Source organism: Geospiza fortis, unplaced genomic scaffold (assembly GCF_000277835.1).
Source record: "Geospiza fortis unplaced genomic scaffold, GeoFor_1.0 scaffold112, whole genome shotgun sequence".
NCBI classification, from domain to species: Eukaryota; Metazoa; Chordata; class Aves; order Passeriformes; family Thraupidae; genus Geospiza; species Geospiza fortis.
In genome coordinates, this window is record NW_005054298.1 from 547,511 (window position 1) to 563,399 (window position 15,889).

General features: G+C 40.6%; 1 protein-coding gene across 1 annotated transcript in view; it reads right to left on the reverse strand.

Annotated features, from left to right (window-relative positions):
- MBD5 (methyl-CpG binding domain protein 5) overlaps positions 1-15,889 on the reverse strand; it is a 122,889-nt gene that overhangs the window by 34,420 nt on the left and 72,580 nt on the right. The window contains 2 exon segments of the mRNA XM_031057181.1: positions 3,065-3,749; positions 11,433-11,490. Of these exon segments, the coding sequence (XP_030913041.1) occupies positions 3,065-3,177 (113 nt within the window). The 5' untranslated portion in view covers positions 3,178-3,749; positions 11,433-11,490.

The window sequence follows — 15,889 nt, forward strand, 5'->3', positions numbered from 1 at the left end:
GCACACACAGGCAGGGCTATTTATCCACAAAACCCAGCTAAATTTAAAAAAGGGCCATTTCCCCTGTTTTTGCCTTGATCCAGGGCACAGTTGTAACCGCAAAGTCTCTTTCTTGTGTGTGCACAAAGTCACTGACACTTCTGTAACACAAAGGATAACCCACAGCTGGCTCTGTAACAAACTGCCACAACATCTCGGAATTCCAGACTGCTTTGGGCTGGGAAGGAGCTGAAGCTCAGCTGATTCCAGCCCTGGAATCACCTCCCACCATCCCAGGCTGCTCCAAGCCCCGTCCAGCCTGGCCCTGGACACTTGCAGGGATGGTTTAGGCCCCACTTAGCAGCTCTGTTTTGCTAAGAAAAGCCCTGAGAGTCAACTCAGTGCTTCTACCAGGTAATGAAAACCAGTTAATGAATGGATTTAATCTTGATTTAATCCAAAGCAACTGCTGACAGCTGACAGGAAAGCATCTGTGCTTTCCAAGGAGTCGCAAACAGAGAGTCTTTATTCAGCTGGGATCATCTATTCCACTTGAATCATGTCAGATCTTAATATATCCACTAATTTTTCCCGGGGATAGCTGTGGAGTCAATATTGTTTGACCTTTCCTTGCCTCCAGGAAGGCTGTGCACGCTGGCAGGGCAGAGAGGAGCTTGTGGAAACTCAATCCAGGAGCATTCAGCTGCCCTCAGAGCCCTGGGGATGCTCCATGGCAGGCAGGAGATTGGATTATTGCACTTACACCTTTCCAACCAGCACCTCCTGCTCTGGGCCTTGCACTTTCAGTCATCAGAAACTCTGAGAAAGTGACCAGAAAATTCACCAAGGAATAAAAAAAATACATTGGAAAACTTGGGAAGAGGGCAGTAAAGAGCTTCATTAAAGCTGTTGTGTAGAACTTTTTAGGGTTGTGGAAAATGAAATTCAAAAGCTGAGTGGGATCATCAGGTAAATAAAAGTACCAGAAAATTCACCAAGAAATAAAAAAATTCATTGGAAAACTTGGGAAGAGGGCAGGTATAACATGAGCTTCCCCAAAGCTGTTGTGTAGAACTTTTTAGGGTTGTGGAAAATGAAGTTCAAAAGCTGAGTGGGATCATCAGGTACATAAACTACCAGAAAATTCACTATTCAGAAAATTATAAGAAGCTGCCATAAAATCATGGAATTCAAAGAATAAAAAAATACATTGGAAAACTTGGGGAGAGGGCAGTAAAGAGCTTCATTAAAGCTGTTGTGTAGAACTTTTTAGGGTTGTGGAAAATGAAATTCAAAAGCTGAGTGAGGTCATCAGGTAAATATAAGCACCAGAAAATTCACCAAGAAATAAAAAAATTCATTGGAAAACTTGGGAAAAGGGCAGGTATAACATGAGCTTCCCCAAAGCTGTTGTGTAGAACTTTCTACGGCTGTGGAAAACCAAATAAAAAAGCTGAGTGGGGTCATCAGGTAAATAAAAGCACCAGAAAATTCACCAAGTAATAACAAAATCACTTGGGAAAGCTTGGGAACAAGGCAGGAATGACATGAGCTTCCCCAAAGCTGTTGTGTAAAACTTTTTAGGGCTGTGGAAAATGAAATTCAAAAGCTGAGTGAGGTCATCAGGTAAATATAAGCACCAGAAAATTCACCAAGAAATAAAAAAATTCATTGGAAAACTTGGGAAAAGGGCAGGTATAACATGAGCTTCCCCAAAGCTGTTGTGTAAAACTTTTTAGGGCTGTGGAAAACGGAGTTCAAAAGCTGAGTGGGATCACCAGGTACACAAAAACATCACAGCATTATTTTCCTGATGTCTGGATATAGAGATTATTGGGGAAAAAACCCCAATCCACAACTTTTTCTTTCCCATTGACCTGTAAGTGAGGCAGAGGCCCAGGGAATTAGAGCTGCAATGAGAAATCCAAGGGCAGGGTGGTTTTTCTGTGCCATGGGCTGAGGTTGATTCTGCTCATGGAGAACACAAACAAGAAATCCTGCAGTGCTTCTCATCCTTCATGGTAGCTCAGTGTAAAATTGGAGTGTGCTCTGGCTCATTAAAGACTTTTGTATTGGTAATACACAAAATGTTGGGAGAAGTGGTTATTTTAATCACAGAACAGTGGAAGAAATGTAAGCAAATAACTGAGTGATAATCACAAATTTGTGTGCTGCAAACCCAATGTCCCCACATTTTATAAAGCTAACTTTGATAGTTTTTTCCAATAATATTTAATTTAGGTTCTCTTTGTCTGAACACATTTATTTCATAGCAATTTCAATGCATTTCTTTGTGACCATTCCAGGGCAAAGCAAAAAAAAAGAAATCCAATAAACTAAGAAAATAAATAAAGTAACTAAAACTTTGGATTTAGGTCTATGTTCTTGGGTTTTTTTACCCACATGAGAAATGTGAGGTATCCATAAAAGTTGGAGAACATCAGGGACAGTGAACACAGAACCTTCACAAGCATAAAAATGGGTTTGGAGCTATGAGTGGTCACATGACTTAAATTTACTTGGAAAAGAATCACAAAATCATGGAATGGTTTGGGTTGGAAGGGATCTGAAGCTCATCCAGCTCCAATCCCTGCTCAGGAACACCTCCCACCATCCCAGGGTGCTCCAAGCCCCAGTGTCCAACCTGGCCTGGGACACTTCAGGGATCCAGGGGCAGCCCCAGCTGCTCTGGGAATCCCAGCCCAGCCCAAATTTACTTGGAAAAGAATCACAAAACCATGGAATGGTTTGGGTTGGAAGGGATCTGAAGCTCATCCAGCTCCAATCCCTGCCCAGGAACACCTCCCACCGTCCCAGGGTGCTCCAAGCCCTGCCCAGCCTGGCCTGGAACTCTTCCAGGGATCCAGGGGCAGCCCCAGCTGCTCTGGGAATCCCATCCCTGCCCCTCCCCACCCTTCCCAAAATCCCACCTACATCTCCCCTCCTTCAGCTCCCGAGACCATCTTGCGCTTGAGGAACAACTCCTTGACGTTTTTGAGCAGAAGGAAGGAGCTGAGCCAGGAACTCCCTGCACATCCCGGCCAAACTGCACCAAACCCCAGCCCAGCCCCTGGGGTGACCTTACCTGATGTAGAGAACTCCACTTTGGTCCACCCTCCGCTGCCAACCAACGGGAACTTGCACTGCTGGTGGCCCTCCATCCGTGTCCCCTCCGTCACACTCCTTCCCACCATTCATTTTCCTGTTTCTGGTTATGAGTCTTCAGAGATATCAACAGGAAGGTGATATCCTTTTACTACATGTCATCCTGGCCTCCCAAAGCAGGCCCTGCAGCACAGCTTCCCCCAAATCCTACAAAGTGCATCGGGAGGCTCCAGCTCAGTTTGAAACCAAGTCCTTAAAAGTGGCCATTTTGGTTAATGAGTCACTTTCCCATTATAATCCACATTAAATATGCAATGTTTAACTCCTTATATATTCATAAGGATGAACTATATAGATAAAAATTAGTGCTTCCAACTTGGGAAAATCATAATTCACCAATCCTTTGTTACCTGTCAGAAAGGAGAACGGGGAAAAGGAGAATTTCTAGTTCAACAGCATGATGGCTCCAAGCTTGATGACTGTCTAAGATAACTTGTGTTTTGTGAAAGCTCGTCTCATTTTTATAAACATGAGTCAGATCCAATACCTCCAGGTATTACACCCTTTATATGCCACATTCTTTTTGTTTTCTTTTTATCTTCTGGTCATGATCCAAGTTGTCTTCTTGAGGTTCTTTGCTGACTCCTTGGCTCCAATCAAACAGCCTGAAAGATAAAGATGTGGGAAACACGTGAGCTCTCCCCTCCAGCCTTCCAGCCTGGTGCAGTAACTCAGGGAGATGTTTACAGCTGCAGCCATTTCCACAGCTTCAAATCAAAGTTTTAAATGTCAGTGGAACCATCAAAACAAGGCTCAGAGCAAACAGAATCCTGCCAGCATTTTCTATTTATACGTGGATGTAATTGAGCTACATCTTAAAAGCTACAAGAGTGCAAGTGCTGTTAAATAGTTGATGTGGAGTTTGGGTGAATTAAGGGATGCATCTTTTCACTGAATATTTTCACATATGCTTCTGTTCACAACCATCAGCAGATGACTAAATTAATGCCCTTTAAAAATTGTCTAGAAAACTGAATGAATTTCATGTGAAGGAAGCTGCTTCTAGGCTTTGGTAATATCCATAAAAATGCAAACCTCCTGCATTTCGACTGAATTAAAATAATCATCCCACCAAAAAATTGGGTAATAAAAAGGGAAAAGCCAGCAGTGGTGACTGATCTCTGAATACCTTTGAAACAATCTGAATATCCTCAGGAATAATTCCCCTCAGAGATTCTCTCTCATGACAGGAGTTGAGTCATTCCCCCCAAGATAGTTTTTTCGAGCTGACCAGGTGAGACTTAACACTTGAGACTGGACATTTTATTAAGGTGAGACAAATGTGGAATATGGGATTTAAATAGTAAATACACCAGAAAAAGGCAACAATCCTAAATTCAAATATAGGATGGCATGCATGACTGCTGTAGCAACATCATTAGGAGAGTTTATTTGGAATCAGGTGTCAATCCTGCCTTATTCCCAACACTAACATTATGCCAACATGTTAAAACATAATAAATGTTATAGACCTGACTGATTTTAATAAGAAAAGGGGTTTTTTTAAAGTCAGAAATGGAACATAAAGACATTTCTGCAATAACACCACATTACATCTATATTTAACAGTAATAACAGCTCCTTCCTTCAAGACCACTAAAGGAAGACTACAGAGGCATAAATATAGTCCTGGAAAATATTCCCTTAAGTACCCTCATGCAGAACATTCCCTTTAGAAGTACTGCTTAGAAATGTAAAGTTCCAAATGCTCCAAAAATAAAAAAAAAACACACCCTCACCAGGGCATTTCCAAGCAGGCTCTGGATATAAGGAGCTGGTCGGCCAGACCCCCTCCACTGAGGGGCTGGAATCTAAATTGGCCAAAGGTTGGAAAGTTGGATGTTGCAGGAAGGTAGAAAAAACATAAAGAAAAGCTTTATAAAATCAAACCTGCTCTGCTCTATCAGGAGCTGGCCTGTCATTGCTTCGAGGGCAAGCTGGCACTCTGCAGGTTCCCAGGTGAAAGCAATCCTGGTGTGAGCAGGTCCTTAACACAACCATCTATTGCTGGGTGAAAATCAACTTACACCTGTACATCAACTAGTGTTGCTTATTCCTATGTGAAAATCAACTTACACCTGTATATAAATTAGTTTTGCTTATTGCTGGGTAAAAAAAACAACTTACACCCGTATATCAACTGGTTTTGATTATTGATGGGTCAAAACCAACTTACACCTGTATATATACTGGTTTTGATTATTGATGGGTCAAAACCAACTTACACCTGTATATAAACTGTTTCTGTTTATTCCTGGGTGAAAATCAACTTACACCTGTATATAAACTGGTTTTGATTATTGCTGGGTCAAAAACAACTTACACCTGTATAAAATGCTTTTGTTTATTGCTAGGTGAAAAACAACTTACACCTGTATATAAACTGTTTCTGTTTATTCCTGGGTTAAAATCAACTTACACCTGTATATAAACTGGTTTTGCTTATTCCTGGGTTAAAATCAACTTACACCTGTAGAAACTGCTTTTACACCTTAGATAGAAAAATGAAAACTATCTCTCACAAACAACTTTTCCTGCATCAGGAGTTTGAGTGACCAATCAGTACAGAGTAACAACTTGTTAATTGCCAATAAAGAAATTGGCAGTAAAGCACCTGAGCAATTGGAGCCCCACCTGAGGTCAGTAGAACTGTATAAAAAGGAGTTATGTGAATGAAGAATGGGCTTTTCCACCATGCAGAAAATGCAGTCTGTGTGATTTATTCCCATCTTTGGAGGCTTTTCCCAACCTCAATGAGTGTGATTCCAGTTTTTCTGCAGGATGGAGGCTGCTGGAGTGGGCTGGCCCTGCTCTGCAGGGATCTGATCCACATCCCCAAGCATCCCAAGGGATGCAATCCTTGGCCAGCCCAGGGTGGGGAAGGGACAGGGGCCTGCTGAGCTCCTGCCCCACCAAGGTCACCCGGGATGTCCCATGGACACCTTGTCATGTCACAATCCACCCTTTCATCTCTCGGGCTGCCACACAGCAATAGGATTTGGAGAGCTCTTGGCAGCAGTTCAGGGCTTGCTCAGGTTTTCAGTTCAGAAATTTGGGGGTTTGAGTGGTTTTATCCTGACTAAGGAGGGAGCAGATGAGGTTTCATCAAAAGCAGGCCAGAATTTCCATGCTGAAATTCCATCATAAGCCACACATGGGAAGTCCCTGGGTGTTATTTAATTAATTTAATAACACCACACGACTCAAAGCTCTACTGGAGCAGAGATTTACAACAACAGGAGCAGAGGGAACGGCCTCAGGCTGGCCCAGGGCAGCTCAGGGTGGGCACAGCAGGCATTTCCCCATGGAAAGGGGGCTCAGGGATTGGAGCTGCCCAGGGAGGTTTGCAGTGCCCATCCCTGGAGGTGCCCCAGGAATTCTGGAGGTGGCACTCAGGGCTCTGGGCTGGGGACAGGGTGGGGATGGGCACAGCTTGGATTCCATGGCCCTGGAGGGCTTTTCCAGCCTCAGGGATCTGGGATTCAGTGACTGCAGAGCCACCCCACCTCCTAGTGCACCACTTGCCCCTTCCCCATCCCAGCACTCTCTGAAGTATTTTGGACTGGGATGCAAAGGAGTTGGGTTTTGGACCAAACCCAAAGGATCCTGGACACTGGAAGGAATCCAAAGGGCTGATTTCCATCAGCCATGGAATAAATCCCTCTCCTCAGTAATCTCCTGGCAGCTCCAGACAAGCCCTGTTATCTCACCACAACTTCCCACATCCAAAGCAGCGACTGCTTTCTGCCCCGTGCCAGCACATCATGTTTAGATTTGTTCTGCAGTCCAGTTTCATCAGGATATCCTTCAAAAGATTTCACTGTCCAACTATGCAAAACTACACAGAATTCCTTCCCCCTTTAGCCCCCTCGTCCCCTTCCCCACACGGAAAATTTCTCCTTCATTTTCATCTGCTGCAAGTGTGGTTTCAATTTTTAATGGGACTCTCTCCCTTTTTTTGAAATGTTGGATTTCAGGCAGCCTCTTTGCACACTCAGCTGCTAATATTTACTTTAACAATTTTTGAGTCAAGTGGGAAAAACAGAAAACTCGACAGGATGTAAAAAGAAATTTAAATTAGATATTAATTGTCTGGATTCCAATCTGTTACACATGATACTGATAATATTTATTTTATTAGTAAGTGGATGTTGGGCCAATTAAGACAAATTTTGACAGGCTGATATTGCAAATCATGGAATGGTTTGGGTTGGAAAGATCTTAAAGCCCATTTTGTGCCACCCCCAGGGACACCTTCCACCATCCCAGGTTGCTCCAACCCTCTGAGTAACCAATATATTGAATATATCTTGAAATATAATCTAAATCTCTCCCTTGTCCTCCAAATACTTTTGGTGCTCCATTGCTTTTTTCTTACATGAATTTGAAGTGCCCAACCATTGCATGGATCACAAAGGAGCTCCACAATCCCTGCCTGGCTCTCTGAGGCACAAATCCCAGTCCCCACCTATGGAATGGCCACATTTTGGATATAAAGCTATGTAGACATTTAGAAAAAACACCAAGCACTGCTCAGAGACACAAATTACAATCTCATTTTTGAGATTTTTCCTTTCTAGCACTGAAAAACCTCCAAAATGAGAAATGCTCTCAAATCACAGTCCTGGGGTTTCAGAACTAATAAGGAATTTTAGCTTCTTAAAAAGCATCACTTTCAAAGCACTCAGTGAAAAGGAGTTTTTATTTCGTTACCACTTGCACATTATTAATCTGTTTAAGTCTATCAAAGCAATTAGCCAGGATTCTCCTGAATCATCTAATTAGATACAAATGCTGCATCATTTTTTGGGAATGCTTTCCCAGTTTGAAAAGCAGCATTCTCCTGACTAATTAGATCAGTGGTGAATACTTTATGAAAGACTATTTTTAGGCCAGTGAGTCAACAAACAAAAGTGCCTGAAGTAAGAAGGAAACCTTGAATCCTTCAGGATTCTTTTCCTTAGGCTGGTGTCCAGGGCCAGGGTACAGCCCTACACAGGATTTACTCATGGTTTACTCATGATAAACATGATATACTTGTGGTATATCTCCAACACCATCTCACTTGGAAATACAGAGTATTAAGGATGTTTCACCACAACCAGAGAATTGCTCTGCACTGAATGACTTCATTAAAATGAGCATTTTAAACTGCCCCAGTGCCAGCTCACTTCACAGCCCAACCAGCTCTGATATTATTTCTAACTTTTAAAGCAGGTTTTTATCTATAACAAGGTTTATAGTCTCTTATTTTATACCACACTTGATGCTGTGGAGTTTTTTTAGGATTGGAATTTAACCCCTCTATAAAATAATTCCCTGGAAGTGCCCAAGGATCAGCTGGATGTGGCACTCAGTGCTCTGGGCTGGTGACAAGGTGGGGACTGGCCACAGGCTGGGCTCAGCTTTGGAGGCCTTTTCCAACCTGGATGATTCCCTGGCAGCCATCTGGGTGAATTCATAAACAACAAACTCCAGAAATATCCACAAATAACAAAAAATCCACAAGGATTCCGGGCCCCTGGAATTCCTGGCCCTGTTCTCCAGAGCCAGGAGCCCCCTGGATATTCCCCAGCTCCCAGCACAGGGGTGGGAAATTCATTTTCCCAAGCCTCCAAAGCAGCCACTTCAGCCCTACACTATAAAACAACAGGAAAATGATTTTCATAGAGAAAATCTGATTTATCTGCATGGAATCCAGGAGATCTTTAGGAACACGTCACATAAATCCCTTGGGGCATTTTGGATCAGGGTGCTGTTAAGTGATCAGATATAAATCTGATATCAGCAATCAGACAGAAATCTGATAACAGAAATCAGATAGAAATCTGATATCAGCAATCAGAAATCTGATATCAGTAATCAGATATAAATCTGATATCAGTGATCAGATATAAATCTGATATCAGTAATCAGATAGAAATCTGGTATCAGTAATCAGAAATCTGATATCAGCAATCAGATAGAAATCTGGTATCAGTAATCAGAAATCTGATATCAGCAATCATAAATCTGATATCAGCAATCAGATAGAAATCTGATATCAGTAATCAGACAGAAATCTGATATCAGTAATCAGAAATCTGATATTAGCAATCAGATAGAAATCTGATATCAGTGATCAGATAGAAATCTGATATCAGTAATCAGAAATCCAATATCAGTAATCAGACAGAAATCTGATATCAGTAATCAGACAGAAATCTGATACCTTCCCACCAGGGAAAAATCAGAGTATCTTGAATTTTGGGGATTTAATTGTGCCAGTAAAGTCATCCAAGGCAATGGACAATGGGCTGAGCTGGGAAGGAGCAGGATTCCTTCATGGACAGCACCAATCCCTAAAATCTCCTCACTAAAATCTTCTTTTAATCCATTTTTCTGTGCAATTCCCAAAGCTGGGAGCAACTGAGGCTGTCACTTCCAATGAAAGACTGGATAAAGATACAGAGACCTCTGAAAGGCTTTGCACAAAAAAAAAGCCCAAAAAAAAGCAGGAAATAAAAGGATTTTGTTTTTAACGCTCACCCCTGGCTGTTCACTATGGATTTATTAATATTTATTTATAATTTAATAACATGTTCATTAAGTCTACCCCATGGAAGGACAGCCAGGATGCTCTTCAGGCTTTTCACCACCTGGAATTTTTTCTTTCCAAGGGGAATAGATCAGAACTGTGCATGTGACCCAGACCTATTTTGTGTCAGCACGATGGCAACACTCAGATTGTGTCAAAATTAAAGTTAATATTTGGTGTACACCAGAAATCAGCTAAGAATGATGTCACTGTTATCCCAACCTTTCCTAGGGAATATCATTAAATGGAATATTATCAGGAATATGTTAATGAGAATGGAGAAACTTCACATCCACTTTACTTTAGGGGAATTTGGATAAAGAAATGAAGGATTTTCTTTCAATTGTCAAGTTTCAGCCTTGCAAAAAGCTGATATTATTCAGCATAGTTTTGCAATGCTTTTATAATGAAGATTATAGGAATTTCAGGAATTTTTGATAGAGAATGTTCAGAAAATATTTAATAAACTGATGCAGAAATTGAGGAGGAAATAACTATTTGTAAGTGTTCAGCTCTGCTGTACACTATTGACTCAAGAGGTTACCAGGGAAATGGAAATTTGGGAAAATAAAGACTGAATTCAAAAGGAAAAAATACATTTGAACAGAACTCTTTCAAAAAATGACCATGAAAATTCAATTAGATTAAAAAAAATCAAGACTCCTGGAAATCTGGGAAAAGGCTCCAAGCACTGGAATAACAATTTTTGAATAGCCCCAAATCTCCATTAATTCTGAGGCCAAAAATTGAAGCAATAAATGGCAAAAATGAAACCCATCCTCCCATATTTTCAATGCAGAGGTCTCAAGAAACAATATCAACCTCCTTTGTATCAGACACCTGAAGTTGAGGATGGAGCAATATTTCAATAATTTGAATTATTCAGCCCGAGTTCCTGTGCGGGAGAATGTCAGAACTGTAGCAAGATTGCAAATTAAACCCATAAATTATGCTTTGGTGCCAAAGTAGTAATCATGTGACTGTACTATTTTTAGACCCTTGGAATTTTTTCTCCAAGTGCCCCTTTTTCAACTGTTTATTGAATTACGTAGCTCTGCTCAGCGAATTCCCTGATGAAAACACACTTAAGGTATTAAAAAATATATGGCAACAATAAAAATCAGCTCTTGAGACACCTCAGTGCAAACCCTCCTGCCTGATTTGGCATAAATGGAATAATATTGGAGAGTCTGGACTGCCTCTGGACCCTGAAAATCTGATTAATCTCTCCATTAGCAGATAATTACTTACTAATTGAATGTAGAAGTATTTGGAGAATTTGGCCTCACTATTTTATTTGAGAGAGTTTTCTCTGTTTTCTAAGAAAAAAATAAAAAAGGACGCAAAAGTTCAAGGATTTTTTTTTTTTTAAAGTGATTTTAATTCTTTTAAATGCCAAATGTTTCCTTCTTGCTGTAGCAGAGATTTATTAGTTATGAGTTTAATAATTTTTAAATCAATCTTGATGAAGATTTGTATACATGACCTTTCCTTCTCCAGCCCCTTTTTCTACTCACACTGCTCTGAGTCAGCTCTTTCCTGAATTCTTCCATTTGATTTAAAAATATTCTTGCTCACCCTGCCATCAAAACATCACCTTTTTTTTGGTATTTAAAACCTTTGCAAGCAGTAAGGCCCACAGAAAGTGATTTTTAATGTATTAATTAAGAGCAGGACAAGGGGATTGAGATGAAAATGACAAAATCCTGACCTTTTTCCTCACTAAGGATTAGATTGAAGGTGGCTCTGTTCATCTTGTTCACTCCAAGCTGGAAAAGAATCAGTTAAAACAAAAAATAAGCAATAGTGAGCAACACACCCCACTAAGGGCATTAAGATTCCAATATTAAATGACTCTTTAATTATTTCTTCATATTTATAAACACTTAGAAAGGTTTCTTAGGATAAATGATGGAGTAACTATTTCCACTTCTTGTTTTGTTCACATTTCATTTCTATCAAACATCACAGCGTGGAAAAAAGAATCTAATATTTAAGAAACTGCCAGTGGATGATTTCTTTTTACAATACCAGCCTTACTCCATTTAATCTGAATTCTGGCAACACAAATGATCAAAATTGTTGCCTACTTTTAAATAAAATTTTGTGCTTCAGGAGTGTCTGGCTGCCCCAAGCCCTTCAGTCAGATTTACTTTTTAAGCAAGCCAAGGTATTTTTAGCCCACTAAAAGGAGCAAAGTGCCTCAAAGTTGGTGTCTGTGTATTTTGGGGATGAATTTTTACATAAAAATGATCAGATGTGTTCACACCATCACCTTAATAAGGATAAATTTCCTTGGCCAATCAAGTGAGGAGTGGAGCTTGGCTGCTGGGAAATGAACCAGCTGATTTTAGGATAAAACATTCCCTGCTTCAGAGCAGAAACATTCCTTGGAGGGGATTTGCCAAACATGATACATTTATTTTATATATACATATATTTTATATGTATATTTATTTATGTTATTTATCCAAACATGATACATTTATTTTATATATACATATATTTTATATATATCCAAACATGATACCTTTATTTTATATGTACATATACTTTATATGTATATTGATTTATGTTATTTATCCAAACATGATACCTTTATTTTATATATACATATATTTTATATGTATATTGATTTATGTTATTTATCCAAACATGATACATTTCTTTTATATATACATATATTTTATATGTGTATTTATTTATGTTATTTATCCACACATGATACATTTCTTTTTAATGCTCAGTAAGGTGGTACCTGCTGGTGATGCTCAGCTCTGCCCTGCCAGGAATCCCTGGCTTTGCTCTGAAAAATCTGATTTTCCTGCATGAGGAATGCCCCCAAAGCAGGCAGAAAAAGTCTGGTTCTCTTCAGAAGGAGCTAAACAAAAGGGTGAATCACAGTCAGGAGTATGAGAATTCCACCAGCTCATCAAAGCAGGGAAAAGAAAAATGAGAGTAAGGCACCCAAAAATTAAAACCACGTGGCCTTTAAGGATGCAGCACATCCAAGAGTTGAGAACAAAGCTCCAAAAAAGATAAGAGCCTGGAAAAGGCACTGCCTCATCCCAGCTGAAGGACAATCTATATCCCAACTCACAACTCAAACAGTTCTTCATTCTCTGACAGGGCCCCAAAACCAGCTCTGAAATTGCCTAACACAGATATTGAGGATGTTCTGCTCCAAAAAGTGAATTATTGGGGAAATGTGGGCAAAGAAGCACTCAGACAGCTCTTCATCCCAACATATTTAACTTTGGTGCTGCAGGTATTTATTTCTCACGCTCCTCTGCAGCAGCTCCTGGACTCCAACTTCCAAAGGCTGCTGAAACCAAATTTCCCTCTGTCTGAAACAAAAGCTTTTCAAAGCATTTTATTTAAGAAAACAAAAGTCCTTTGGTTCATTTTTACTGCACACCTTCAACTGAAAGGTGCTGTCATGGCTGGAAAAGGTTTGCAGGGAAATGAGACACATTGAATCCCAAAATTAAGGTGACAATTAAACTGAGGATGTGAATGAAGAGGGAGAGCAAAATGCTCAGCCCATGGCCAGTGGGGAAGGTCAAAATTCCTGACATTTTCTCTGGAAGCTCCTTCCTTGTGTGTTTTTTAAAGTTTCCTGACAGTGATAGGTAAAATATCCCAGTTTTCCATCCATATTTGCAGTCAGATAGGAGGTTAAACAAAAAAACCCTTGGCTTGTTTTCTCTTTCCATCTCTCCTAAATTACATGGTGCAACCTGAACTTGCTTTTTAGATGTTGAGGTTTTTTTTAATCTACAGAGCAACCCCCACCACTGCTTTGATAAAACCCTCTTATCTCTTTTTTCTGCCCATCCTACAGTGTTCCCTTTTTTCCTACAATAAACAAACCCAACCCTTTCAGCTGTTCTTTAAGAGCCCTGATTTCTAAATCTGGCACGGGCTGCTTGCTCTGCTTTGCATTCCTCTGGCTAATACCAATTTAAATGACATTTATTTCTTAAAATTTAATGAATGAACATTAACATTTATTTTAAAATAAATAAGGAATAAATATTTTAATTTTTAATATTATTTTTAGAATATTATTTTTTTTAATTATAGGGGTAGGTCTAATATTGCAAAACACCTCCTGCCTTTGATGTCACCAAAAGCAAAGACACACCAAGAAAATCTGGGATACTTTTAAGGAATGAAGAGATTCCAATGGAAGGAGAATCCCAGAATGGTTGGAGGGACCCATGGGCAGGGACACCTTTCACTATCCTGGACACTTCCAGAGATGAGGAATCCACAACTTCTTTGGGAATTCTGTGCCAGGGCCTCGCCACCCTCACAGGGAAGAAGAGATTGACATAAAATTCCACCAAGGAATTTTTGGGAGCTCTTGTGATTAGTTCTCCCTAATCAGGGACAGATCTCAATAAAGGGATTCCAAATGAGTTGTGACCATCACTGATTCTGAGGGAATGCTGCACACATCAGTTCAGAGGGGATCAGACAGAATTCCACATTTCCTCTGAAGAAAAAAGTCCTGGTAAGAATGAAAATGTGTTTAAAATCCTTATTTTGATCCAACAAATATTGTACAGTGACTCACTAAGATGCCCAACACTACACTGTAGATGTAACTTCATTTAAAAATAAAACCACACACATTTCCTTCAACTGGGCCACTTCAGATTAGGGATCTCTTCAGCCTTTTCTGGAGGGATTTAAAAAAGCTTTGGAGAAATCTTAAAGCTATGGAATTAGCCTGGTATTTATAGCTCCGTTTCCAAGCGTGTTCTCTGAGCTTCCCAGGACGTTCCTTTTCCCCATCTGCTGGTTGTTGACATGGTGTAACCTTGTATTTTGATCAGGAAAATCTAGAAGGATGAGAGCATTTGATTTGATGTTGTGCTGGAGAGGCCTGGCTCCACCTCAGGCAGCTCCGCTTCGCTCCTCCACCACCATCCAGGGCAGGAATGGTGCTGCAGATTTTCCAACAGAGAACTGGAGTTCTATTGTTTGATTATGTCAAAATACATTACTCCCAGTTATGACTAATGCTCCATCTGAATCACAGCAGCACAAAATGGTGGGTTTTTTCCCCATTAAAATGCAGTGCCTCACATGCTGGCTGGATACAAACTCCTAAACTGAGGTCAGGAAAGTTTTTTCATTGTTCTCTTATCTAAAAGTCCATGTTTGGGTGCACTGTCTACCTTCCACCAAGGCATGAACTCCTGAACTGTTTACTTTTCTACTTCAGCACCATAAAATGTTGAAGATGCCTGATCTTCTGTCTGCTTTTTTAATGTTGCCTCAAATATTTTGTCTTAGAATTTCGCTGCCGCAGGGCAGAACTACCAAAAAAACCCAAAAATTCCAAAGTTTCCTTAGAATACTCACCTACATTGCTTCTCATGGTCTTGCTTCAAGTTATCTTGGGGATCTTTTAGGGTTTTTAGAATTGCTGCTGCACTTTGAGCTTTGCTCTAGACAGTCTCCTGTGGTGCTCTCGATGATGGGCTATGTCCATTGGGGCCAGCTCCTTGCCTCCCTCCACCCCTCATGTGAGGAACTCCTGCACCCCACTTACATCTGCTGAGATAATCACAGGGTTTCAATTAAAACAACGAGCCAGAGGTTTTAATTCCACTTGTCCTGATTGCTTTGTAAGCCCCTACACAATTGCTTTGTAGCATAAACAAAGCAAGATTTGTTTCTAAGGAACGGCTTTGACTGGAACTGAAGATGCCTTTTGAGTTGAACTGATCCACACAAAAACCTCCAGCTAAAGACAAAAAAAGCTGAGTTTTGGAGCTGTGATGCTGCAAAAGGCCTTGGTGAGGTAGAAGTCTGTCTTAGGCTCGGGGTGTGTATTCTACTTTTGTTAGAGGTGGGGCAGTTATCTTCTGTTCATTGGGCAGTTTTCTTTATCTCTTCCACACCAATCCTCCCTCCAGGAGATCTGTTCATGGGTCATTAATTATTAATTATCTTCTGTTCATGGCCACTGAGTGTCCCTGCATGGCTGATAAAATTCCATCATCCCATTGGGAGATGCTCCGCCCAGGGGAGGAGCCAAGCATTCCTACCTGGATACAATCTGAGGTTTGGGACACCACAGCAGCCTTTGCCCACTGCATTGCCAGAGGAGCAGCTTTCTGCTGCCCTGCATTCCCAGAGGAGCAGCTTTCT